Source organism: Brachyhypopomus gauderio, chromosome 2 (genome assembly GCF_052324685.1).
Source record: "Brachyhypopomus gauderio isolate BG-103 chromosome 2, BGAUD_0.2, whole genome shotgun sequence".
Taxonomy (NCBI): Eukaryota; Metazoa; Chordata; class Actinopteri; order Gymnotiformes; family Hypopomidae; genus Brachyhypopomus; species Brachyhypopomus gauderio.
Genome location: NC_135212.1, coordinates 21,101,387 through 21,128,263, shown reverse-complemented (window position 1 = coordinate 21,128,263; position 26,877 = coordinate 21,101,387). Strand labels below are relative to the sequence as shown.

Below are 26,877 nucleotides of genomic sequence, written 5' to 3'. Positions count from 1 at the left end.
CACACACACACACACACACACACACACACACACCAGGAGCCATGACCTATGCCTAGTGCTGACAGCCTCGCACTTACCGTGACCCTTCCCTCCTGCTCTAGACAGAACTGTACACAAACACCACACGCACTCATTCACCACGGTCCTGCTCATGTCGAGGTGATGCGGTGGAGGCCGGGGTGGAGGCCGAGTTGGGGCGGTCAGGGAGGGGCATCATCGATTATGACGACAAAGATATGATGGATAATGAGGCAGTGAGAGGCACGTGGAATCTGGCATAGGAGCTTCGCCACACGTGCTGAAGGATCAGCGCTTGTGTCATCATTTTTATGAGCCCTTTTTAAGTGGTAGTAAGAGATAATGGGGAAACATCATGGCGTTATTACCCACTGCTGCCATCTGGTGGTTATTTTTGAACCGCAGGTGATGCTCTTGTAGTGGATGGCCAGAGTCCTGAAGCTTAATGATTTCTGTGCTCAAACAACCTGCTTCTTCTCAGAAGGAAATGAACAGGTTTAGTTTGGGAAATCACCAAATTGTTGGACTGCGGAAGCCCATGACTGGAGTTGAGCCCCGCCTCTTTTTAGCCACAGCCCTTTCAAATCTGTTCAACGTTGCTTACAGTGAACAGCAAATTGGAACTGTATTTTCTGATGATTTGTAAACTTGCAGTAAATAAGTGGAAGTGTGTTTCTCCTACTCTATGCTGTCATTCTTTAGCTGTTCATTCTGTGTATACTCGCACATTATGTAGTGTAGGGCCAGCTGTCTGCCCTATCAGGGCTCACGGAAAAACACAGCGCCATTAGTTTGCCTTGTCAACATTAGAGCGATTAATGTGACCACTGTACCTGCGCTGAGACCTTGGCACCCCCTCATTCACTGCTTCTGATCTCAGATCAGTTTTCTCCACCTGCCCTCCAACCGCCGGTCCCAAACAAGCCTCGACTGCGTTTCCCCCTCAGTCTGCATTTTTATTAAGGGACTCTTATCTTATCTTTGCCTGGGTGCCTAGTTTTAGTTCCTGGGGGGAGGGGTCGTGTCTAGGTCACCTGACCTGCTGTTGCTCAATAGCATTGTCCCTGTGGCCACATGTGATCGGTCCACCTTGCCGCTGGGAGAACTGAAGACGTGCCATTATTCTGAGCAACGTTCAGCCCACCAGCACACACAGCTCCTCCTGCCCACAAGCACGCTTGACCGTGAGTGTGTCCTGAGCTGCTGCCGCTGCTGTGTTTCCGTAGACGGCCGCGGACCTGGACCGGGACGAGGGCGAAGACCTCGAGGAGAACATGGAGGCGTTCGACGACAGCAGCTCCAGCCCGTCGGGGACCCTGAGGAACTACCCGCTGACCTGCAAGGTGCTCTACTCCTACAAGGTAACGACACCGGCACGCCTTTATTCTGAGATCATGGCCCTGAAATTCTGAGATGATTGCTGAAAGGATTTTCTTTGACTCATTGTCTCTCTCCCTCCCTGCCCCCTGTAGGCATCTCAGCCTGATGAGCTGACCATCGATGAACACGAGATGCTGGAGGTCATAGAAGATGGAGACATGGAGGACTGGGTCAAAGTAAACCCTCCCACTTCCTCATTTCAGCCGCAGCAGCTGCAGACTCTAGCTAACTCCACCCCCCCCCCCCCCCCTCGCCCCCTCGCCACTCACCCGCTTGCTTTAGCCCCGCTGCGCCCCTTTTTCCCGAGGCAGCGCTGCTCAACGCGGTGTGCACGTGTGCTGTGTGCAGGCGCGCAACAAGGCGGGTCACGTGGGCTACGTGCCAGAGAAGTACCTGCAGTTCCCCGCCTCCAACAGCCTACTGAGCATGCTCCAGTCCCTGGCAGCGCTGGACACTCGCTCACACACCTCCAGCAACTCCACGGACCCTGAGCTGGCCTCAGGCAGCATCAACGGCGACGCCAGCAGTGAGACTGGTTCTTTTACCTGTGGACCATCTGAGATGTGGTGTTTCTTTGCAGATGATGTTGCAAAGTCTGTCTGTCTGTCTCCTTCTCAGTGAGCTTTGTGAAGGCCATATATGACTATGAGGGTCAAACAGACGATGAGTTGTCCTTCCCGGAGGGCGCCGTAATTCGGATCCTCAATAAAGACAATCAGGAGGACGACGGCTTCTGGGAGGGCGAGTTTAATGGACGAGTGGGCGTCTTTCCGTCCGTGCTGGTGGAGGACCTGAGCGCGGAGAACGGAGACTCACACTGGACTTTAGACGCCCAGGTAGGTCTACAGTGGCAAGTCTATATATGGCCAAATTCAGGGTTACAGGTTTTGCTCAGGGGCTCAGCAGAAGCCAGTGGGGCTTGAACTGACAGCCTTCTGAATACCAGTCAAGCACCTTAATCACTGAGCGACCACTACCCCACTATGTATACATGCACCATGCTCACAGTCCCTCTTCCTGTCTGGGTCTGATATGACCACCGGTTCCTTAGAACGGGCTTGCCCTCTTCCTTCCTGTGATTGGCCGGATGCTGGTTAACGAGCCACTTCCGAATTAGGAGAAGCCGTGCCGTCCGTCCTTGGTGGACTGTCTACGTAGATATGTTAGGAGTTAGCGAGACATGCACGCCACCACTTACCACGACCCCTGACCTGCTGTGGTGTGATTTTGACCATCAAAGATGCCTAGCTAGAACCTAACCCAAGTACACCCGAGTAAGCAAAAGGCATTAACTTGGCTAACCTAGCTGTTTACCCGGCTTGAAGGCTATCATATGGCTACCAAAAATGTAAAATGTATACCTCAAAGTTTAAATCTGTATGCGAATAACTTAATAAGTAGGCACTGTCAAATTTCTAATATAAACATTGTTATATATTTAAATAAAAATGACATCATCTTACATTTGTATGTAAAACTTAGGCATCTCCTGCTGCTCTCTTAGCCGTTAATCAACCTAACTTCTGTCAGACTTCTGCCAGAGTTGCTCTGATAACTTATATGGGACACATTGGAAATTCTAGCATCTTGTCTGCGTTTGCGATGCATTATAAGTGAGTGCTGGTCAACTAAATTGGAATGAAACCTGCCGTTGAGATTTCGAGCACTAATATAAAATGGCTGACACTAGTGCACTAATTCTGTACATAGGGTTCGATTCCGAACGCAGTTTAAGGAATTCATGTCTGTGCTTCGTTTCCTACCTGGCATGGACCAGCTGCTCTCCGCGAGCACCATCACTCTGCTGACAGACAACGCTAGCACTGCACTTCCAGTCAAGCAGTAAATACGTTCCGCAGTCGTTTTTACTGTCATCTTTTATAGTGCGACATGAATAAATTCACCGAGACCTTTCCCTCTCAGTATGATAATGGCGATATTGGCCTTTAATGTCTCTGATACCACAGACCTGCGGGGAGAGTCCCTCGTCTTGTGTTGCCACGTTGCGTTAGCGTGACCCGTGTTCTACGCAGGTGTCGTCGTGCGTGAGGCTCCAGTCGACCCTCCCCCCACTGCCGCTGTATGAGCAGCCAGCCTACGGTGCATACACGAGCCCGGACTCCGCCCCCGGCCCCGCACTCCCCCGCTCACCCTCCGTCAACGGAGACCACAAGCCTGCTGGGCCGCAGAAGCCGGCCATCCACAGTAAGGGGCCTTCCCCCAACCTCTCCATCCACAGTAAGGGGCCTTCCCCCAACCTCTCCATCCACATGCTTCCACGCTCCATTTTAGATTACCCAGCAGGCTGAGGGGTCACTGTGTCTTCGTCTCTCTCTCTCTCTACAGATCACAGTTCCAGCCTGAGCCCAGAGAGCCCGGGATTCTCCCAGCCGCCAAGATTCCCGCAGGACGGATCCGGCCCGGGCAAACTGCGGCCTGTACGGAACCCCCCGTAACACCGTTCTCTGAAACTTCAATTTAGAGTTGCTTTCTCTCGCTGGGGAAATGAGAGCACAGTTCTCCATTTTGTAATAAACGTAGTAAAGCCGGAATAGTGTGTAACTCTGATGCGCTCAGACTGATGTACTTTCCTCCATCAGGTTCGTGCCGCCCCACCTCCCCCGAAACAGCACCCTCGCAGGCAGGTGGAGAAGACTGAGGAAGTGGAGATCACACTGGTGTAGCAGCGCAGTCTCAATGTTTTGTACTCATCTGCGCCTGACCTCAGACTCCTCCCACTGGTCTCAGAGAGGCGGAGCTAGCAAAAACCCACCCTCCCAGCACTCTGAAACAAGGAGTACTGCTTCTCAAAGACATGCCTACCCCCCACCCCCTTATCTTCGGAACCACCTCTCCTGGCGTCACAGACTGTTTTGGTGCCTTTAACCCTTTTCATGCCAAAATCTAGTCCTCATGTATGTAGTCATGGACCATTTCAAGTCTGGTTTTGACCTTAATGTTGAACTTCAGGGTCACGAGTGAAGCTTCTGCTGTCATTCTGCCCGCCCGATTGCACAGACCCTGCTCTGTGGCCAGTCCCGCGGCTTTAGCAATTCAGATGTTCTGTTGTACAAATGCGAGATGGCAGACTAAAAGAAAGTTGGAGGACTAGTGGAGATGTTGGTTTGATTAAGGCTTCATTGCACATGTACACCTCCGGGGGGCAGAGAATGCAATAGGAGGGGTGCTGGAGAGATGGGCGGGGCAGACCAGTGTACAGAGGGGCAGAGTGTGGCAGGGGGCGGAGCCAATACCTAGCCCCGCCCCTTGTAGTTCTACCTTTACCCTATCCCATTTGTGATAGTACAGTACATTACTGGTGTTGTCATAGGAATATTCAAAATATGTAAGACGTCTCCGTATGACGTGACTGAGTGGATGCTTCGCAACATTGCAAGTCCTGACGATATACTGAGGAGAAAGGGGACTGTGTATGACCAGGTCATATGGCGAGAGACAGAGGTAAGGAGAGGGAGGTGTGGAAGGGAATGAAGGATGATTCTTCCATTTTGCTTTGCTGCAGGTTCTCTTCCTCCTTTAGCCAGACGCATCTTCCTCCGTCATATTCATCCAAGTCCTGTAATAATGAATACATGTATTCCTTTTCTCCATTTTTTCTTATGAAGAGCTGCGTTTGTAAGTATTTCTAATATTTAGTTGTTGAGAGGCTCACATGGAGGTTTGAGTTGTAGTGGTGTGCGTGTGCTCCCCAGGAGCGAACCCTCAGCCCTGTGCGGTCCCCTCATCGGTTTCGAGTGGCTGTGCGGTTGATAAAGGAGTATTAATTAAAGTGCGTTATCTTCCATGTTTTGCTATCATTACTTTAACACTGGCTTGAGCCGGGAACGCTGCTGGACATGTCGGCTCACTGCACCTGGAGCTCTGTTACATGCGGACGTCTGTTGAAGTGAGTTAGGAGGGCTGTGGATAAACAACTACAGAGCCCCTTCTGAAAAAGAGCATACCCTCTAGAGTCCCAAGGGCTTTTACTCTGTACAAGGGGCAGCTGTTTCTCTATTGGGCAAGTCTGGAGTGTCAAGATTGGGTCAGTTTGAATAGTATTTTTCTGTCTCTGTGAGGAACTAGAAGATCTGGTTCCATCTATGAAGCCAAACTTCGACGGTCCATTATCCATTTCATCCTAAATGAAGTACTGATTGCTTGGTATTTATATTAATATCAACCTGTATCTGTATTTTTACCATATTTTCAACAGTATATTATGTATCTCGGCACTTTCCAAAAGTTGTATTGCTTTGTTTCTTTAAGTTCTGTTTTTGTACGTCATGGGTTGCCCATCGTCAGTAGCATAGCTGCCCAACTTTGAGTTTTTGATCTTGTGTGGATGAGTGATTGTATTTCACCTCCGTGGTTTGCAAAAAAAAAAACAAAAAAGAAAGGAAAAAAGTCTTTTGTTTATTGCCTCCGTGTTGACAGCAGGAGGAAAGAAAATGTTTTTTTTCTAGAGAATTAGAGTAGAATTGGTAATGAGAGCAGGGTTGTGTAAATAACATCTTGAGTACAGATCTCTACTTGTGAGGATTTGGGGAGAAATAGTTCTGGATGTTTTTAATCAGTGGAAGATATAGGAATATTTGTCCTTATGTCACTTGTTGTGTCTCAGCCTATTTTCTTGTTGATCTCGTTGAGATCTTTTGAATTATCAAACTTGTTTTGAAGTTTATTCTTTACAGTGTGGTTCATCTGGTGAGAGATCTCTTCTCCCTCAAAGTTTGGCACTTCTTTTCTTTTAAATAATTCCCAGTTTCTGTTGGACAGTTTTGAATTTGCAGCTTTGAAAAACCCTTCATCCACAAACTCTTTTTTTTAATGTTTTTATTATTTGTGTTGTATTTTATTTGAAGAGTATTTAAAGCTGCTAGAAAAAAGATGGCATATTATCAGACTTTTGCTGCCGTGACAGTATCAGAGAACGGGAAAACTTTTCTTTCTTCATATTATTAGCTGTAAAATAATTTGTATTTATTGTGTAAAAATGTTAAATAAAAAATAAGAAAAGTACATCTGTGATGTCTTTCAAATATGTCTATCTTAAGAACATACGTCTGATGTTGCAGGAATATCTTTATAAGAATATTTTATTTTTAATGTTTTTTTAATAATTTAAAATAAATGTATAGTTTTTTTGTTTCTAAATGAATATGGTTATAATTGGGATTGCATTTGTGTGTATATAGCAGCTTTTCAATATATATATAATGGTGGATAAGCTGGGGGGGGCATTGAAGCCTCCTGTCTGTGAGTAAGTGCTACCCAACACACTCCAGTATCAGGGTAAGTGCCCTTTTAAACATGTCAGGACATTGCGTCACAACACAAAGGCAAAGAGGAGGGTCTTGCAGTTCCAGCAATAACCCATCCACTCTGGGGCTTCAGTCTTGGACACACTACCCAGAACTATGACGAGGCTGAGTGACTCTGTTACTGCATGTTTTTGTGGCATGAACATGGTTTGAACCTGAAGTGGATTATGGATCATTCTCATCTAAATTAGAATGGCTTGTGTAAAAATTTACTTGTGTTCCAACCCTGAGGGTGAGTTAATATTTCCGTTAGGGTTAACAAGATTTTGTGTTATTGTGCTATTTTATTCTGACGTTCTGTCATATCTTTAATAATTGTAACTTATGATCACAAGAATCTTGGACGTAGACAGCATGAAATATTACAAAATGTCATCATATTGAGTTTAAACGCGATGCTTCATTGACTGCCACCACTTTCAGTCTTCAGCACAGGGTGCCACTGTTCCAGGAGGTCCAGGAAAATTTAAATAAGAGAAATGATTCATGATCATTTCTGCATGTTGGCCGACAGTACTGCGTTTACTGCTGCTGCATTTGACCGCTGTTATTTACACTCTGTTGCCCCGTTGTGTTTCAGACTCGGTAGTAGAAAGGAAGGTACTGAGAGAGGATGTGTTTCCCAAACTGAGAGAAGACTGCAGGCGTACGTATGGGCTCGACTTCAGGGTGAGCAGACCCACGGCGTTGATGGCTCAACTGTTTTGTTTTTTTGGTTTGGTTTTTATATAGTGTGAACATGAATTATTAAGTTATGTGCTTATCTCATGATTTCATATGATAATAATGGTGTGTTTTCCTGGAGGCTTTTTGTTGTATATATGAGGTGTAGTGTTTATGTTCAAACATTAGTGCATTTTAATTATTGAAATTAAACAGCTTGTGAATGATGTTAGAGTGATATCTTTGAGGCAGATCATTGTGTATAAAGCTATGAAATTAAATAAACCAAGTAAACATAACATTTTCAATTAATGAAGTGCTTGTGGTTAGAGCTGAACAAATTCAACAACCATAATAGCAAATGAATTAAATGTCCTTGTTTGCTGTAGATTATTGACCCATATGAAGGGATGGACCCTGGCAGCTGGCCGACGCAGAAGGAGAGATTGCAGTTACTGGACGAGTGTCGGCAGAATTCACTGGGCCCTTTCTTTGTGGTAATGTGCTCTGAGCTTTGTTGTAATCTATTGGTCAGCCCAACAGAGTTCTCAGGTTTATGTTTGTCTACGCCAGCTATGTTTTGCAGACACACACCCTCAGAGGTGATGTTAAAGTGTGTTGCAAACAAAGATTCTTTGGGAACACTGATACTAAAATTGCAAAATTCATTATGCTTAATCTATTATATATACGCAGTGCAAAATGATGTATCCTCATTGTTGATGCACAATAATAAAGGTGTTTCTTACCCACTAATCAGTTGCTCTGTGTGGTCTGCCAGGGCCTGGTGGGAAGGCAGTATGGAGGTGCATGTTTACCAGAGCAGGTGGAGCTCTCCGAGTTCCTGACAATACTGCAGGTTGGCCAGCAGATGGGGTGCAGCTCCGCTGCCCTGGAGAAATGCTACCGGAGGAATGAGAACACCATCCCCCCCTCGTTCTGTTTGCTCAGCCAGCATGCATACCAGAAACAACATGATACCCACGTAGGTCCTTTGTGAGTTTTATAACTGAAAAGTTAGCATGGGTTTTCAATATTTATGTGATCTATGGAAAAAATATTCAAAAAAGATCTTATTGCCATAGCCAAGGAGCAAACTGGAGAAGAACAGTTGGCATGATGTAGTTGCAATGGGGAGAAAAATCTTAAATGAAGTTGTGAACCAGTGTCTTCTAGAGGGGAATATCAACCCAGAAAAAGCTCAGAAATATTTTAGATCCAGTAAGTATGGCTACATTGTGGTTGATTTTATGTCAGATTTTCACGTGCAGATAGGTGATTTTTGATTATCATAATTTTAGGCCTCGAGAATGACCTCCGCTATGCCCTGCAAGATTCCCCTGCCAATGAGAGAAGATGCCTTTGTTATGTTCATAACACCTCTGGAGAGGCTGACCAAGAAAAGAATGGAAATGAACAGCACTTTGAGTTTCAGTCGTCCCGAATGAAACAGCTTCGTGACGATTTCCTACCCGGCCTGGTGAAATCACACCGGGTGCTGGTGTACACCACGGCCGGTGACTGTGTCTGCCAACAGCGCTATGCAGAAGAGCTAGGCCAGCAGCTGAGTTCACATCTTATGGGACTTGTACACAGCTCTGTGGCGATGGAGAGACACCAAGCCTACAATCCACTCTCCCAGCAAAGACACCTGTGTCACGTCTTTTCTCGTCTCTACAGAATTGAGCGTGTTGAGGTCAGCCAGGTGAAAGCCTACCTGGAACAGGACACTAAGTACCCATTCATCCTCATTGGTGGGCCATGCACAGGCAAGACTGTGTTTTTGGCTCACTGTGCAAGTCAGGTATGTTCTAAATGAGGTGTTGCTGAATTAGGTGATTTTTAAATAAGCAGTTGAGGCTCATAACATGTGCATGCAAATGTCACTAATACGGTAATTCATCTTTCAGATCAAAACATGGATGAAGGACCAGAACCCTGTGGTTATTGTGCACTTTACAGACATGGACGGCTCCTTGAAAGAAACCCTGAGCAGCCTGTGCCACCAGATTGCTTTATACTACAATCAGCCATATAATGTCTGTCCCAAAGACCTCGCTCAACTGAAGAAAACCTTCTGTGATTTCCTGGCCAGAAGCTCACTGTCCCCAAATCCTCTAATCCTTATTATAGATGGGCTAGACCAAATACCTAATACAAATGGACCACTAGATTTGTCCTGGCTTCCCAGAACATTGCTTTCTAACATAAAACTTTTAATCTCTTCCACACCGACAAAGTCTGGATTCCTTTCAGCAATGAAGACACATTATCCAGAATCCCCCCTGCTATTTGAGCTAGGCCTATTAGAAAGTAAGAGCTGTAATCAGATGCTCTCAACTCTCCTCTCCACAGCCAATAAGAAGATAACATCAGGTCAGCAGATGTATGTGAATCAAGCTATAAAACAATGTTCTCTCCCACTGTACATCGAGCTCCTCTACAGACAGATTTGTAACTGGAGCTCAGAGTTGGAGGTTACAGCTGAAACATTAGTTCCAGGGATCCACACAAACATTGGTCGTTTTTTAGATCACCTTGAGGAAAAACATGGAAAAGTGTTAGTTGGCAGAAGTCTGGAATATCTCACCCTATCCAGGTGTGGTTTGACTGAGGCTGAGCTGACTGACATCCTGTCTTGTGATGATGAGGTTCTTGCAACGTTCCTCCCTGTGAAGAACTCTGCACCATATAAGTGTAGGGTCCCAGAGTTTGTGGTGGAGAGACTGCTGCTAGACCTCAAGGGGTTTCTGGGGACAAGGATCACATTAGGTATCCAAACACTGTTCTGGATCAGCAGGCACTTTAACCTGGTCATCTTTAGGAGGTACCTTTGCTCAAATGAGCAAAAGAAAAGGCACTCCGTATTGGCAAACTATTTTAGTGGCAGGTGGGCACGTGGAACATCTAAGCTGCTCAGCATCTCTGGAAACTACAGAATGAAAATGCCAAAACCCCAGGTGATCCAAAATGGCGTGCCAGTGAAGATTTCTACTGACGGGCAGATTCCTGGTCAACCCTGGATGTTTCAGGCCTCCACATCCGATTTTCCTGCCAATGCTTCATGTGAGTGTACACATCCCAATATGAGAAAATTGCATGAGCTTCCCTTCCATCTAATGCAGAGTGGAAATATTGAGGAGCTTGGTCGTGTGCTGATGTCACCAGAGTTCCTCTATGCAACATTCCATGCGGGACAAGGTGAGGATTTGATGTTCTGGCTGGAGACAGCATCTCCGAAAGTATTCCACAGGGAACTTGGACTCCTCACTGCTGTCCTGAAACCTTCAGTCTGCTGGTTGACAGAATACCCTGCTGACTTGGCATTGATCATGCAGGCCAATGTGTTCCCCTTTATACACGTTTTCCCCGCATTAGAGGATACGGTCAACCACGATGGTGCAGTAGGAAGCACTGAGGTGAATACAGTGTTATCTCCCACACCCTCAGTGCCTGCCACGCATTGGGTGCTTCCAACAACAGAGATGTCTCCAATTACCAAGGCAGCCATATCTCATTCTGGATTTGCGATAGTTATTCAAAACAACGGTTGTGCTTGGGTCTTGAATGGAAATTATTCCCAAGCCATCAAACTTCCCCAGTCTTCGGAAGTAAAGTTTACAGATGTCAGATGCTCCACTGAAGTATTCATGCTCACCACTCAATGTGGTAAACTCCTATCATGGGACATTAATGCTCTGTCACAGCTCCATGAAGTTCAGATGCAACATCAAGATCCAAATAGCATTTCCACTATGGAGGGTGTCTTGGTGTCTAATGGGATGATATTCCTGTTCTCTAAGGGAACGAGCTCTGTCAGTGTGCTTGCTGAGGACATGGCAATTGCCCCACTCCAGTGCCCCTATAATGTAACATGCATGTCATGTTCTGTGGACGGTCACATGATTTTCTGCGGTCAGAAGAAGGGCATTGTAAGTGTTTTTGACTCTCAAAGTGGCCATCTTTTGGGGTCCTTTATTTGTTCCAAAGGAATGTCTTTGTTTGATCTTATCCTCCATGAGAATGGAGAAACAATGACCTGTGTTGATTGCACCGGAAGTTTGTTTGTATGGGATCTTAAGATAATTACCAAGCCGGCACTCGTTAAAGAATCCTTCAGTCATGACAAGTGGGAAGTGTTAAATACAGATTACTCTGAGAGCGACCATCTCCTTATATGCAAAAAGCAACAGATCCAAATAATTGATGGACATTTTTTAGATACAGAAGACCAATTCAATTCACCAAAGGGCAAAACCTTTGTACAAGCAGTTTTAGATCACCACGCACACTTCATCATTGCCATCATGGAGGACTGCCTATTTATTTTTGTTTGGAATAGGCTGACAGGTCAGTGTGTTTTAACTCTTGACATTAGAGGCACCCAAGCTTTCAAACTTGTTAAAATAAAGGATAATTTCCTAACAGCTGTCACAAGTACAGGTATCACTCACTGGGATATGGATCTTATTTCAGTGGCAGCCTCCACTCCTAAATCCAACAAGAAAGTGCTGAAAGTTGTTGTCGAACGTGGCGGGGACCACTTTTACACTTCAGATGGTTCTGAGCAGGTGTGGAGGTGGGCAGTGCTAGGTGGAAGAGTGGCGGGGCTCCTACTTCACTGTGGTCCTGTGGGGGCCCTGGCTCTCTCAGCAGATTGCACACACATTGTGACCATTGCCTCAGGGGACATTTACATCTGGGACACCAGTACAAATGAGAACATTCACAGAATATGTGGTAGTCAAGCATCTCAGATTCTGACAACTCCAAAAGGCAAATTTGCAGTATCTCTATCAGAAATAAGCCTGTCAAGGGTCTGGAAGTTATGCAGTGGCCATGTGGTTTGCAGCATCCACCATCATCTCAGAGATGCTGTCATTTCACCTGAGAGTACTTTTCTTTTGGGCATTCAGAGTGGGGATCTTCTGGCTGTCAGTCTCTGGTCTGGTTATGTTGGCAGTCGGTTCTCCCGTTCTGTTTGTTCAGAAGTAGTTGCCTTCCATCCTCTAGCAGATCATCCAGAGTATGTGGTTGTGATTACCATTTCAGGAGCTTTGTACACATGGAAACTAACAGATGAAACTGTTTGTCACCAGTTCCAGTTCCCCCAGTCTTTCCAGTATCCATCACTACTCTTTAAGCTGTCATCAGATGGGATGTATGGAATAATATCTGTAGTTGGATCCAAGATAAACATCGTAGATACTTATCATGGGAAACTGTATTCTTTGAATGCTGAAGGACAGGTCTGCCAACAATTTGTAGACATGTCTGATAAATATGTAGTGTATATCTGCAAGCCTTCAGTTAGGTGTCAGAGTTGTTCGTTTGACCCAAACATCAAGCAAATATTGGCCGTACAACGAGTAAAAGACGGGAAAAGGGTGGGAATGTTTTACTTCTGTAAGACCCCTTCTGCTCTAGCTCTGTCTGAGACACTGTGCGTATACGTAGGTTTTGAGGATGGCTCTATTGGAATGTATGCTATTAGTGATCCAGAAGTAGGTTACATCAATTCCAGGGATAAATGTCAGAGCGCAAGACTAATGTCTCCAATTGATGAACCAGTGGTTTGGACACCCATGGCAAACCCTGACCTTATTTGGGTGGATGTAGTCTCTCAATTTCCATAAATATATTGTGGTAGCTACCACAGGCCCAAGAGAGGGACCAAGCAAGCACATTGTGCACCTTCCAGAGGACTATAATTAGTTACATTTGGTTTGAAAATGTATGATTATTATTAGTCAGTTCATTTGATTGTGTGATTGGTTTCATTTTGGATTTGCCTTCCTCCTCTACTTATTAGTATAATTTTTAAAGTGTTATGTGTCTGTCCATTTGGTTATTGATATTATATGCTATATTATCACAATTATACATCTATGAGCCAATAACCAACACTGTGAAACTGTGTATCTTGACATGGAATAAAATATTTAAAAATATATTTTCCTGTGGTTTAAAGTTTGAGAACTTTCATATTGCAACTTCTACAAGCAGAGTTTCACAGTCATGAAGGAATAATGAGCACAATGAAATTATATTCTGGATTACTGCATCCCTATTAGTTGAGCAACAGTTAGGAAGAATAATAGAGAAATGTTATGCATTACATGGCCTAAATACTTTTACTGATGCATCTCATTAAATAAAAAATTCAAATTTATTCTGAGGTGATTTTTTTATTCTCATGCCAACATTAATTAGTAAGATGCCAGCATGTTGAAAATTACCATAAAATGTTTTGCAAGAAATAATAGAACATAGATAGTTGGTCACAAACTGTAACAGCCATTATAATTCAGCCATTTTATGTTAATATGTCAGCATACAAATTAGTTTTACTGGTCCCCTGGTCTATTGCCTAAGGTAGATTTATTTTATTTATTAATTTAATTTGTATGGACATGTAGTAGTGGTTGTTAGTGGTTGAAGGAAGCAACCCACCAGATTTTTGACACTGCTTTTTATAGGCAGAACAACTCTATCACTCCACAGATACAGTCTTCTATTCGGGCCACTATTAATCATGCCATTTCAGCAAGAGACCTCTCTATTCTGCATGCAGTCGTATTGTAGATAATCCTCGCTGTAGACGTTTCTATCTCTTCACAAAAATTCATAAGGAAAATAATCCTGGACATCAGATTGCATCTGCCTGTTCTTGCCCTACAGAAATCATTTTCCAGTTTCTGGATGACATTTTCAACCTATTATTATGTACATATGTTAAAGAATCATCACACAGGTTTAATATTCCAAAAAGAACTCTCCTACAGAGATTCTGTTAAGACGAGCTGAACTTGTGCTGAATCTGAATTGCTTCACTTTTGACTAGAACCAGAGCCGGAGTGGCTAATCGGGAGGTTCGGGAGGATTCCCGATGGGCCGGCTCATGTCAATCTAGTTTGGGCCGATTGGGAGGGAAAAATAATTATGGGCCGGATTTGGGCATGAAACTCCCGAGCTGAAAAAGTGGCCCACTCCGGCCCTGACTAGAAATATTCACAAATAAGAGATGTCAGAATGGGGACCAAAATGGGACCATCTTATGCCAACCTCTTTGTTGGATTTGTTGAGAAATTTCATTTCTTCATTCTCCAAGTTCCACCCAGTTCTTGATTATACATGGAAAATAGCACATCCTGGTATGACTCTCATTCCTATCTACAATTTAATTCTTCCCCTTCCAAGGCCTGCAAAAACTCAATTCTTCACTCGCAACTTCTCAGACTTAAACGCATTTGTAGTGACAATGAAGACTTATTCCAGCATAGCATTAAAATGCATGAACATTTCCAAAACTGGTTTTCCTGAGGAAGTCATAGATGCTCCTTTACTCGTGTGTTACCTATTCAGAGAGTAGATGCACTGACCTAGAAACAATCTACTGAGACAACAAGAAATCCTTTGGTTCTGACTTATCCCACAAATAAAATAGTGGCTAATGTTATACTTCAACACTTCAGGATCCTCCAGGATGAGAAGAGACAAGAACATTAAAGACATGCTCATCAAGACTGATTTTATTAACCATTCAGATTCCAACTGTGGTACTGTAGCCTGCAACCGATCTAGATGTGCTGTGTAAATTTATTAACACAACAACTAAAATAACTGGCATAAAAGAATAAATTGTAATTGTGATGAGATCTCGAGATCTCGCGGGATGTAACTCAGCGATATTTCTCGTCGCGTTATCTGTCTCGCGGGATTTGTGATCCAGCAAGCAGCCAGAATGCACAGAAAGGCACGCTTTGGCAAGTTGAGACCAGAGACTGTATATATAATATAATATATATAATATATATATATATATATATAATATAATATATATAATATATATATATATACGGTCTCTGGTTGAGACAGCAGAGGAGCAGTGTGGGGATGCTAATATTCTTAAAAATGAACATGGCAGTGTAGTTGCAGCAAATTCAAAGACATACTTGGTCAGGCTGTTTGCACTATTTGTACTCTGTATTGACAGAGAAGAACTTTTTGTTTTGCACATAATACAGTGAGTCCTCACTTATTTTAATAAACCTTTTATGACATTTAATTTTAATTTCAATTTGTAGAGGAAGTAAGTTCATGCTTACATCATGCATGTTAAGAGTTATAATAAAACATTTCAAAATGCATGTGTAACTCAGTTAAATAAAAGTCTGTTGTCCAATCATATAATTTGTCATTTTAGTTTTCTTAAAATCTCGTCTCGTTATCGTGAGCCCAATATCGTGTCTCGTCTCGTCTCGTGAGCTGAGTGTATAGTAGCTACATATGGTAAATACCAGTGTTTACCACAAGTTCAATGGCATTTTGTCAGGATTGTCAATCACACCCGTGACCGCCAGAGGGCGCCATCGCCAGAGTCTGACCTACACACCTGACTTTAATTTACTATCACAAGGTAGGTGCATACAATATTCTAAAATATATATTATTAAATTTTATCATCATGATGATAATAGAAAAAGACACATGTACCATATATGTTTGACAGATTATTAGTACTGTAAATAATCACAAATTGAGCATAATAATCTGGAAAGCTGAAATTGAAGAAGAAACAAAACTAACTTGATTTTAACACAAAAACATAGACACATTGTTTCACTCTCATTTTGGTGGTTTTTGCTATAAGCCAATTGTAGATCAGCTATACAATTGCACCATTTTTAGCACTGACAAGCAAAGTAAATAACTTCATAGTGATAAGGCTATCAGATGTTCACAAGAGCTGCTTTCACCACTAATGGTTTCATGAGTCATGAGTCACAAAGCAAGATGAGAAAGTGTCTCAATTACTATATATTAAGATTTTAAACAGTATAGAGTAAATGTCTTGATTTTTGTGCTTTTTTCTGTGTATACCAGTGGAGGGAGAGGTAATGACCAATGTTTGTCCACTAGTTACTGCACACAGAACACAGTAATGTAGTTCCTTATTGAAGGCAGAAACATATGAACACTCAAGGAACCATGATAACTAGCATGGCAGCAGAGTTTGAGGGCATAGTTCATGTGTTAAGTAGATTTACAAACACTGAACTAGAGCCTTCTTATACTCCTTGAAAGTCTCAACACAACCCACTGTCAAATAATACAGTGATGTAGTACAAGTGACAAACTAATAAAAAAAAATCATACATAACATAAAACTATACACATTATAACCATTAATAGGTTAAAAGCAGGAAGGACTAGATGTATAATAATTTATAGTTATAGTAAATTATATTTGTTGTATAGTGTCATTAGAATCAGAATCAGAATCGCCTTTATTGTCATTGTAATTTGCATTACGATGAAATTTGCTTCTACTCCAAGGTGCTTGTTGGGACAATAAATACACACAATACAGACAATAAATACACTCAATGACATAGAATGATCCAAATATACAACTGGTCAATGCAATGTTTACATGATATGTTGGATATTGCACAAGCTAATTACATTGTTATTTTTACATATATTGCACGTGGGAAGTATTTTAGCGTGCACACACACAGGATGGGGGAAATATCTCTTACTATTTGAGTGTTGAGTTCATTTAAAGGCTTTAACTAATATTACTGTCATTTAATTTGCCTCGCATAAGTCCCAAAAACAAACACAAAAAGCAAGAGCAAAAGTTCAGTATAAGCCACAAGCACTTAGTGTTGGGCTGAAGTCCTCCCTGAGGCTGGTCTGCATAACCACACCCACTCAAAGGGGGCATCAGCTCTGGCTGGGCTGGTTGGGCTAGCTGGGACCGGAAGGCTCAGGACTGCTGCACCAGGCGGTGGTAGTGGGTCGTGACCTGCTCTCGGGCAGGTAGAGGACCATCTCTAGAGACACCAGCACATTGAATTCAAAGGCGATCAGCTCCATCCTGCTAATGTGGAAGTTCTCCTCCAGCTCCTGCAAAGAGCAGAGACAGTGAGGGGCCCGAGTTAGTGCGCTCGCTCTGTTTGGCTGAGCTTCATGGGAACATGCTCCAGAGCATGATTATACTTAGGTATTATTGAAGCACTTTAACATCTGTGTTATCTTGCACTTTGGTGTGTGTACTCTGTGCAGGAATAAAATGACACTAAATGATTATGAACTTGTCAACTTGAAGTGACTCAAATCAATGGTTATTGTGGGGCTCGTAAAAGCAACCTTACAGAAAAGGCTGTTTAATACACATCATTAAAAATTTGCATTCCAGTTGCATTCCTGCAGACATCAAATTCTTGACATTCAATAGACTCAAAATGCTGGCTTGTATAGCTATGATTAAATGCTACACGCTAACTAAAATGTCCTGTTCAATCTCTTGAACAATGTCATGTACAAGCTCCGATTGATTACAACAGTAGTTCATCTCCTTACACACTGGCTCTTCCCTCAACATCCACAGCACACAATGATGTGTTTTCCTGCGTGATACTAATGTCATTCATTGCTGTGAACTGAATACACACACACACTTGTGTATGTATGTATTATGTATGCATGTGTACTGATTCCTTCTCCTAGCAGGTTCCTCGTGCAGCTCTTTGATTGTTCCTTTCTGTCTGGTCTGCACTCACGTCCATCAGCTGTTTGTCCTCTTGTTTCTGCAGGTCGCTGTTGCTCTTGGTGGCCAGCAGAGGGCAGGCAGCGCCACCAGTTTGTGGTTGGCCTTGATCAGAGGGCCTGCAACAGAACCTCAGGATTGAAATGTCTGCTTAATGCTTTAATTTTTGTGACTTATCGGGATGTGTAGGCTATTCCATATGACATATATCTCTACATTCAACAAGGGTTATTTTAATAAGGGGAGTATGATTTTGGTGAGGCCAAAACAGATAAGTAAAAAAATTTAAGAGTTAACCAGACATTTCAATCCTGTGAGGTACAGTGACTATAACTTAGTTCATTGAGCACTCTAGTTTTGTCCCAACTAGATATTTAGACATAATACTGCTGTAATACTGCGAAGTCATGTGGTCAGAGGTGAACTTCAGTATTTTATTTAAAATAATTAACACCCTTGAGCCAGTGTGGCTTTGGACATAAATAATGCCGTGCCGTTGGCTGTGATGGATAGTTAAAGTCTAGCTCTTATTTATGCATAGAAACATAAATCGACAATATCATCTGTATCGTCTTTATGCACGGATAAACTAGGGGAGTCGGAATTCGGCACAACACCGGCTGAAAGCCAAATCTGTCGCACGTGAAATGCTACATGCACTGTTCAGAAACTGATCAGTTCAGTTACGTTCAGTTAAACAGAGTTGTCAATTCCAGGTTCAGAAAGTAAAAGTCCTCACCAGGATTTTGCTCAGGCTGTTTGTCACCAGGATTTTGCTCAGGGTTGACGGACTCACTGTTTGTGTATATATGTATGTATGTATGTACAAACATGCACTAATCAGTCATAACAATTACTGTTTTTTTCGGAAGATATTTAACTAAATAACTAAGGAAGCAAAAGCAGCCTTAATCCTGTGGCCTTTGCTGAATAAGACTTCCAGGGACTTCACATACAGTTGTTCCTGTTCTGGCAAAACATATGCACATCCTGATGGTGCTAGCCTATAGTCTTAGATAGGAGAGGGTGGTTACTAAATTAAAGGACTAAAGATCCTTTAATGTATAAGTGTACAGAAGTATGTAACCACTACATCAGATTACTGCCATAATATAAGCAAAGCTGATTAAATATTGAAGGTGTGGTCATCTCCAATCACACCCTTCACTAATCACATTGATTAAATCAATAGCATCAATAAAACATGGTATTTGGTGCCCAAGCTTTTGCATATGCCTACATATTCTATCTCTCTACCTTTAGTGAATTAAAGTGGATGTGTACAGTCAACTAATTTGGGGAAACTTTACCTGACTTATTTATTTTTGTTCAGTTACTGCTGTTCAATAAAATGTTAACAGATATTTTAATATATTTTTTCTCCTTAGATGGTGTTAAAACACTCGAGCCCTGTCATTTTGGTGAGCACCCATTGCTCCTGTGTGGCAGGATGTGCCCTGTGCAATCATTTGGTTGCCCTTCTTTATCAGACTGCACACTATTCTCAGCTAGATATTCCTGCTGTACCTCCAGTCCAAAGCTGCACAGACACCGAGCAGCTTTGGCACAAACCAAAGACACTGGTAAGTTACCTATCATGTCAGTTTGTATGTCACATGTATGTTCATCCATATGTAGCCACCATTAAAACAGTGCTAAATGTGTCCCTACTTTTAGGGTGTGAAGCCGAGACCAGTTGGAGAAATGGAGGTTCGAAAACCAAGGAATTCAACTGCTGACTGTGTGAGGTTAGACTATATTACCTTTGATCCATGTGATGTGTAATGAAGTTTAGATTATATTGTGGCAGTAATTTGATGTAATGGTTATACACTTCTTTGCTTTTAATATTTTTCAGAAGTTCACTTTATAAAGCGTTGAATGGAGAAATGCCCAATGTTGCCATGCTAAGAGTATCAGAGGTCTATAAGAACTTTCTTTAGTCCTGTAATTGCACCTTTGGTTACAACAGTGGGCATGTCAACTGCAGTCCCGTTAGTTGAATCTGCTTTAGAGCCTGTACAGGCAGGGAGTGTGCTTTCATTCAAGCATAAGCCAGCAGCAGCTGGCAGCTATTACTCCAGTTCTCAAGAAGCCTGGCTTAGATCCTGAGAACCTCGCAAATTATAGGCTCATCTCTAATCTCCCTTTCCTTGCTAAACTGTTGGAGCGAACAGTGGCTGCTCAGTTAACAGAACATATTCAATCATGTGATCTGTTTGAGGTCTTCCAATCAGGTTTTAGGAGGAATCACAGCACTGAAACTGCTCTTGGTAGGGTTGTCAATGACTTGCTGATGTCAGCTGACCAAGGACTGCCGAGTCTTCTTGTACAGTTGGACCTTACTGCAGCCTTTGATACGGTGTCTCATAGCCTTTTACTAACTCGGCTCAATAACACGGTTGGTGTAACTGGCACTGCATTAGCGTGGTTTCAATCGTATCTTTCTGGTAGGCAGCAGTTTGTTTCAATGGGAAGTTTTCGATCTGACACATGCTCCTTGTCCCAAGCCGCGTAACCATAACCAACTAACCAAATAGCAAAATAGAAAGTAGGCCTCAGGAGAAAATGTATAAACAAACGTTGCTACCTCCCTCTCTCTCTCGCTCTCATCGGAAAATGAAATCAGTCTACAGATATGCATAATGCAGAGAGAATACTATCACTCTTAAATCTTGAAAAGAGTGAAAAGGTTAAGAGCAATCTACAATTTTTTTAATCTCCACAGGGAAAGCAGTTTCACAAGCATACTGTAGCGTCGGTCCAATGGAGGACGGGGCTACATGCCCCTGCAGCTCCGGTATTGCTCTGTGTTGATGTGATGTCTGTGCATGTATTTATCGGTTATGTATTTGATTATATGTGCTGTTAAAAGTTACACTCTGTCAGTTTATGTAGTTGTATTCTGTCTGAGCCTTCCTGCCGTGTGTGTGTGTGTAATGTTGTCTCATTTATGACATCAGGGTTACTTTTTAAGATCACTTGGAGTGAGATTAGAACCTGGGAGGTTGGCGAGTGTAATTTTTTTTGGGGGGGGGGGGGGGGGGGGGTGTGTAACGTAACTTGTTTTGAGGGGGTGTAAATTGGACATTTGAAGTATTATATCGCGATCGATCGATCGCCAGTGGTTGGCGCCAGAGCGAACTAGTAACTCATTACATCATAGATATGGATCAGAGGTAAATAAACTAGATTTTTTTTTCGGCGTGAGAAATCGGATGTGTGGCGTGTGAAGACCAATGGTGAAGACAGTCAAATGCGTGTGTGGCAACCCTATGACATTCCCTCATGTTTCGTGTACCATTTGGGTCTGTTCTACGTTATCACGACTCCATATGTGATTACATTGCTCAGGTAATTCTATATAATTCTATCGTGTTACGTTAACAATGGATCTGCCTGCTGTCTCTCCGTTCCAAACCACGACACAATTGGCGTCAGAAGTGGTTCTGCGCGCGGAGATGGGTCGCATCTCAGATGAACTCGAACGGCTGGCGATGGAGACGGAGAGAGTGCAGAGGTCGAGCGACGCGACGAGGAAGACAAGGCAGCCGTTCGATGGCGATACCGTCCGCGGCACCCGCGACGGCCTGCTGTGCTACGATGGCGAGGCTGATTTGGCGGCCTTCGAGGCCCAACTAGAGGATGTGGTAAGCTTCGAGGGACGGTTGGTACGCCAGGTGTACCCCCCGTACTGCCGCGTGTTCCCGCCGGGGACCTGCCGTGCAGCGCGCCTCCGATCGACGATGTTGGCAAGAAGCCTGGTCCCGTTTTTGTGGATCCACAAGGTGCACGCGCGGGGCCTCATTGTGCATCGCGACCACCTAGCTCCCTACCGATCAGATCTTCTGGGCACGGGACGTTACCCGGATTCTCTTGCTCCGTTTTCCCCGTTATGTTCCCCATGGCCGGTTACCGTACAGGACTACGTGTGAGTACCTGCTTGTCTATTTCAGTGTCTGTGTGTGGGTTTGGGGTTGACTGCGGGGATGGTTGATTGCGTTGTGCATTGTGTACACCTGTGTGTGTGAAATGTTACTGTGTTTATGGCCTGTATGCCTGCAACTGTTTTATCCTGTTTTTTGGGATGTTAAAAGAAAAGAGAACTTGTCATAGGTCGGTTGTTTCCATAGTTGAATCACTATTTTCACTTTTCTCTTTCACTTTTTCTATTTCTTATCACGTTCTTTCATGATGATTTCACAACAATGCATGTCATTGCATTTTAGCTTTTGTTAACATTTTGTCATAAAATTATTTCTCTTTTGAAATCATACGAAAATGTTAACTTTGACCTCAAGTGTTTGTCACTACCCGACGTAGACTACGCATGCGTGAAATTGAACGTTATTTCGGTAAGATTTACGGCTGCATCTACCAAGGATCGTTAAGCAATTAGCTGGATAATTTACACTAAAGCTAGCTAGCAGACTCTAAAGTATGGGGAACGAACAAACTGATCATCATCCAAAATATGCAAGCCTTGGCTAGCATGGTGTTCTTGGAACCTGCTCATTACTGATGGTATATATTATTATTCCATTATGGTCCATTATTATTTGGACACTGACACAATTTTTGTAAATTTTGTCTTTGTACACCAGGACAATTAACTTGAATTAACCATATAAGAATTATAGGCACAATTCATTTGTTGATCTCGGGGACTTAAGGGTTTAGTAAAGAATGTTTTTTTTCACCTAGTACTTTTGGTGTGGGATTGTAGCTGTTGTTTAATTAAAATTATATATTATTCACCCCAACGAACACCCCACTGGTAGGATGTATTTAAAAATAGCCTTGCCAAAATTCTACTGCCCCCAGCTTTAATTATTCCCAGACTTGGGAAGAAAAGGCTGAGTATCCTTAACAAGATTATCAGTCAAATGAATAGCTCAACAAGATGATCAGTCAAATGTTTATTGCTAGAATTGTGAGCAAACAGAGTACTTTCCTCATGCACCTGGTTCATACATCTTCGCCATGTCTAATTGTAGCACAAATGAATACACACCCCATGGAGATTCAGTCCATCATTACCAAACTCCATTACTGAACTATAATTACAGGATATCGTATAATCAGTTTATAAATTCAGTAAAGTTGATGAATTGGCTTTTAAGTCATAAATTAGTGTAAGGAAAGTGAGACTGAAGAAAATTGAAGTCTTGAAATTATTGCTACTTAGCTAATTGTTAAAAAATGAAAATAGATGTTCAGACATTTTAGCTTTGTACAGTGCTGACAGAACTAAACCTGTATATTGACTACAAGACAGATCTGAATGATGATGCGACAGACAAATGCACAACATATGAAATTAACATCTGGTGTTAAACCCCCCCACACACACACACACACACACACCATCACCACCACCACCAACACCAGGTCAACGCAGCGTAGAACAGGGCCTGCAGAAAACTTGGCCCTAAGTCCCTGATTTGTTGGCCACTGCTCACCTATATGCACAATTTCTGCTGAATTACTTTATTTATTAAATATAAAAAACTAGACCATGTAGCCAAGGTTAACAACAAAAGTTTACACAAAGTAACTAAACATTTCTTAAGCTTTACTTTGCCTAGGCCTTTCATCTCAAAGACAGGACACTTCTGATTTTTTTTCCGAAAGTTCAGGCAGCATATTCTGAGCATGCATTTACCCTGCTGTTGCTAATAACACCTGGTGAAAACATGTGCTGTCTCTCACCTGGAGCTTAAGTCGTGAACATTCCTGTGTTCCAGGCAAGGAAAAAAAGTTTCCCCATTTGGAAAGATACTTGGACAGAGTAAGAATGTGTCCTCTGTGAGAAGGAAGACAGGGCATGATGCCATCCCTCAGATCATTACCAATTGTGACAGTCATGGACGGGCCGCACATTTCCTCCATCCCCCCCCCCCCCCCCCCCTTTTTTTTTGCCTTTTCATGCACACACACATACATATACACACACGTCCATACGTCTGCTCACATGCTGACGTTGGCGTTCAGTTTCCCCAAAGGCTCTGGATGAAAGCGCTGCCCAAAAACGCTATGAAGCTAATCGACAACCGAGAGACTTTTGTCCCTCTATGGACCGAGGTCTTTTATTGTGCTTAGGAAGTTATTGGTGTTTCTTTTTAAGTACAGAAAGAGAAAATAATGGACTCACGGGCGGCAAAAAGGGGTCGGCGAGGAACCAAGGCCTGTTTATTTTGTTCCGTCCGGAAGTGGCCCGGTTCAGCTTGCCGAAATGTCAGGGGGTTGACGGAGAGGGGCTGTGGCTAAATGGTCGTCTGTTAAATGTTGGCTGCGATGTTAGGCAATGTTAGATTTTGATTTTCACTTGTGCAAATTGTGTTGTAAATGAGGTGTAATGTTTTACTGATGCATCAGAGTTTGTCTAATGTTTGTTTTGTCTGGTGCATGTTAAGTGTTTCCCTTTTGTGTAGGAATGGTGCTGGCCGCCGGCTTTATATGTTTAGTCAAAATAGCCGAGTATTGGAACTTGAATAGGGAGCAACCCCGTTGAATTCTGCTGCCATTGTGGCTTCTGTCTCGTGGAGAGAGACTTAGCAAGTTGGGATTTTGAACAGTATGTTTCTTTTGATATGTTGATGCTTTGTTACTATTATTACTATTATTTTTGAGTAATTATTTGCATAAATATCCACTTTCTAAAGAAAAATAAAAAAAAGAGAAAAAGGAAACTTTTGCTTGGACCTTGTGCTCCCTCTGCTGTCTTGGCCTGACCCACTTTGCATTTTTTAGCAAGTGCTTGTCCAATCCTTTACACCAATCGCACACGGCTCGTGGTCCGCATGCTGTAGCACACACACACACACACACACACACATACAGTTGACACTGAGATGGGACTTAAATGAGGAGGCAGTAAAAAGCTGCATTACTTAGCTGCATGTCAATAGTCGATAACAGGGAACATACTCAAGAGGCCAATGCTCATTTTACTCCACATTTTAATTCCAGAAAAATATTTTACTGCTGAGGGCTGCACAATGTTTAATCCATAATAGCATTGGACTTTGCAGTACTAATGAGCATCCCAACCAATTACAGACTATATATGTAGGTACCTGCAGTGTACTTTGGTAAGATACGTAGAGACATTAAAAATGGTAGTGAATACACAAAACCCAACACACCATCAATAGCTACAGTATCAGGGTGCAGGTCAGAGGCCCCAACACGCCCTCAACCGCTACAGCATCAGGGTGCAGGTGAGTGGCCTCAACATACCATCAACAAGCACAGCATCAGGGTGCAGTTCAGTGGCCCCAACACATCATCAACAACTACAGCATCAGTGTGCATGTCAGTGGCCCCAACAAGCCATCAACAGGCACAGCATCAGTGTGCAGGTTACTGGCCCCAACACACCCTCAATCGATACAGCATCAAGGTGCAGGTCAGTGGCCCCAACAAGCCATTAACAGCTACAGTATCAGTGTGCATGTCAGTGGCCCCAACACACCATCAACAGCTACAGCATCAATGCGCATGTCAGTGGCCCCAACAAGCCATCAACAGCTACAGTATCAGTGTGCAGTTCACTGGCCCCAACACACCATCAACAGCTACAGCATCGGTGCGCATGTCGGTGGCCCCAACATGCCATCAACAGCTACAGTATCAGTGTGAATGTCAGTGGTCCCAACAAGCCATCAACAGGCACAGCATCAGTGTGCAGTTCACTGGCCCCAACGCACCCTCAATCGATACAGCATCAAGGTGCAGGTCAGTGCCGCTAAAACAATCAACAGCGACAGCATCAGTGTGCAGTTCAGTGGCCCCAACACACCATCAACAGCCACAGCATCAGTGCGCAGGTCAGTGGCCCCAACAAGCCATCAACAGCTACAGTATCAGTGTGCATGTCAGTGGCCCCAACACAACATCAACAGCTACAGCATCAAGGTGCAGGTCAGTGCCGCAAAAAAATTCAACAGCGACAGCATCAGTGTGCAGTTCAGTGGCCCCAACACACCCTCAACAGCTACAGCATCAGTGCACATGTCAGTGGCCCCAACACACCCTCAACAGCTACAGCATCAGTGCACATGTCAGTGGCCCCAACACACCCTCAACAGCTACAGCATCAGTGCATATGTCAGTGGCCCCAACACGCCATCAACAGGCACAGCATCAGTGTGCAGTTCACTGGCCCCAACACACCATCAACAGCCACAGCATCAGTGCGCATGTCAGTGGCCCCAACAAGCCATCAACAGCTACAGCATCAAGGTGCAGGTCAGTGCCGCTAAAACAATCAACAGCGACAGCATCAGTGTGCAGTTCAGTGGCCCCAACACACCCTCAACAGCTACAGCATCAGTGCACATGTCAGTGGCCCCAACACGCCATCAACAGCTACAGTATCAGTGTGAATGTCAGTGGCCCCAACAAGCCATCAACAGGCACAGCATCAGTGTGCAGTTCACTGGCCCCAACACACCATCAACAGCCACAGCATCAGTGCGCATGTCAGTGGCCCCAACAAGCCATCAACAGCTACAGTATCAGTGTGCATGTCAGTGGCCCCAACACAACATCAACAGCTACAGCATCAGGGTGCAGTTCAGTGGCCCCAACACGCCATCAACAGCTACAGCATCAGTGCGCATGTCAGTGGCCCCAACAAGCCATCAACAGCTACAGTATCAGTGTGCATTTCAGTGGCCCCAACACACAATCAACAGCTACAGCATCAGTGCACATGTCAGTGGCCCCAACACGCCATCAACAGCTACAGAATCAGTGTGAATGTCAGTGGCCCCAACAAGCCATCAACAGGCAAAGCATCAGTGTGCAGTTCACTGGCCCCAACACACCATCAACAGCTACAGCTTCAGTGCGCATCTCAGTGGCCCCAACAAGCCATCAACAGCTACAGTATCAGTGTGCATGTCAGTGGCCCCAACACAACAGCTA

At 43.6% G+C, this 26,877-nt stretch overlaps 3 protein-coding genes across 6 annotated transcripts in view; 2 read left to right on the top strand and 1 right to left on the bottom strand.

Annotated features, from left to right (window-relative positions):
• Positions 1-6,420, top strand: part of fchsd2 (FCH and double SH3 domains 2) — a 49,948-nt gene extending 43,528 nt beyond the window's left edge. The window contains exons 14-20 of one of the 2 annotated variants that reach the window (XM_076990826.1): positions 1,245-1,379; positions 1,491-1,574; positions 1,747-1,924; positions 2,017-2,234; positions 3,432-3,603; positions 3,745-3,836; positions 3,999-6,420. In XM_076990826.1, the coding sequence (XP_076846941.1) occupies positions 1,245-1,379; positions 1,491-1,574; positions 1,747-1,924; positions 2,017-2,234; positions 3,432-3,603; positions 3,745-3,836; positions 3,999-4,082 (963 nt within the window). In that variant the 3' untranslated portion in view covers positions 4,083-6,420. Of the gene's footprint in view, positions 1-1,244; positions 1,380-1,490; positions 1,575-1,746; positions 1,925-2,016; positions 2,235-3,431; positions 3,637-3,744; positions 3,837-3,998 lie in introns of both variants that reach the window. The other variant, XM_076990825.1, reaches the window with a different exon arrangement.
• A 190-nt stretch (positions 6,421-6,610) lies between these two features.
• LOC143492189 (NACHT and WD repeat domain-containing protein 2) lies at positions 6,611-13,501 on the top strand. 2 transcript variants are annotated; one of them, XM_076990823.1, is made up of 7 exons: positions 6,623-6,954; positions 7,303-7,391; positions 7,775-7,882; positions 8,167-8,370; positions 8,471-8,606; positions 8,687-9,189; positions 9,296-13,501. In XM_076990823.1, the coding sequence occupies exons 1-7, from the start codon at positions 6,915-6,917 to the stop codon at positions 13,019-13,021; spliced, it is 4,806 nt and encodes a 1,601-aa protein (XP_076846938.1). In that variant the 5' UTR covers positions 6,623-6,914; the 3' UTR covers positions 13,022-13,501. The 2 variants fall into 2 exon arrangements, with proteins under 2 accessions (XP_076846939.1, XP_076846938.1); XM_076990824.1 differs by lacking the exons at positions 8,471-8,606; positions 9,296-13,501 and having other exon boundaries at positions 6,611-6,954; positions 8,687-8,959.
• Positions 13,502-16,655: 3,154 nt separating this feature from the next.
• LOC143492163 (CDK5 and ABL1 enzyme substrate 2-like) lies at positions 16,656-26,301 on the bottom strand. Of its 2 annotated transcripts, none has more exons than XM_076990822.1 (3): positions 23,918-26,301; positions 17,957-18,062; positions 16,656-17,300 (listed from the first exon to the last, which is right to left on the bottom strand). In XM_076990822.1, coding segments are annotated over exons 1-3 (267 nt in total). In that variant the 5' UTR covers positions 23,920-26,301; the 3' UTR covers positions 16,656-17,141. The 2 variants fall into 2 exon arrangements, with proteins under 2 accessions (XP_076846937.1, XP_076846936.1); XM_076990821.1 differs by lacking the exon at positions 23,918-26,301 and adding an exon at positions 23,656-23,841.
• Between the last annotated feature and the right edge of the window lie 576 nt (positions 26,302-26,877).

What these genes read in the sequence shown, in the direction of transcription:
- LOC143492189 (XM_076990823.1), top strand. Translation starts at nt 6,915, where the DNA reads ATGGCTTGTGTAAAAATTTACTTGTGTTCCAACCCTGAGG. An exon ending in AGAAACAACATGATACCCAC is followed by an intron (nt 8,371 to 8,470) that starts GTAGGTCCTTTG and finishes TTATTGCCATAG; the next exon opens with CCAAGGAGCAAACTGGAGAA. An exon ending in TGGCTCACTGTGCAAGTCAG is followed by an intron (nt 9,190 to 9,295) that starts GTATGTTCTAAA and finishes TTCATCTTTCAG; the next exon opens with ATCAAAACATGGATGAAGGA.
- LOC143492163 (XM_076990821.1), bottom strand. Translation starts at nt 23,780, where the DNA reads ATGGCATCATGCCCTGTCTTCCTTCTCACAGAGGACACATTCTTACTC. An exon ending in GTTCACGACTTAAGCTCCAG is followed by an intron (nt 18,063 to 23,655) that starts GTGAGAGACAGC and finishes GTTCTGTTGCAG; the next exon opens with GCCCTCTGATCAAGGCCAAC. An exon ending in AGGACAAACAGCTGATGGAC is followed by an intron (nt 17,301 to 17,956) that starts GTGAGTGCAGAC and finishes TGCTCTTTGCAG; the next exon opens with GAGCTGGAGGAGAACTTCCA.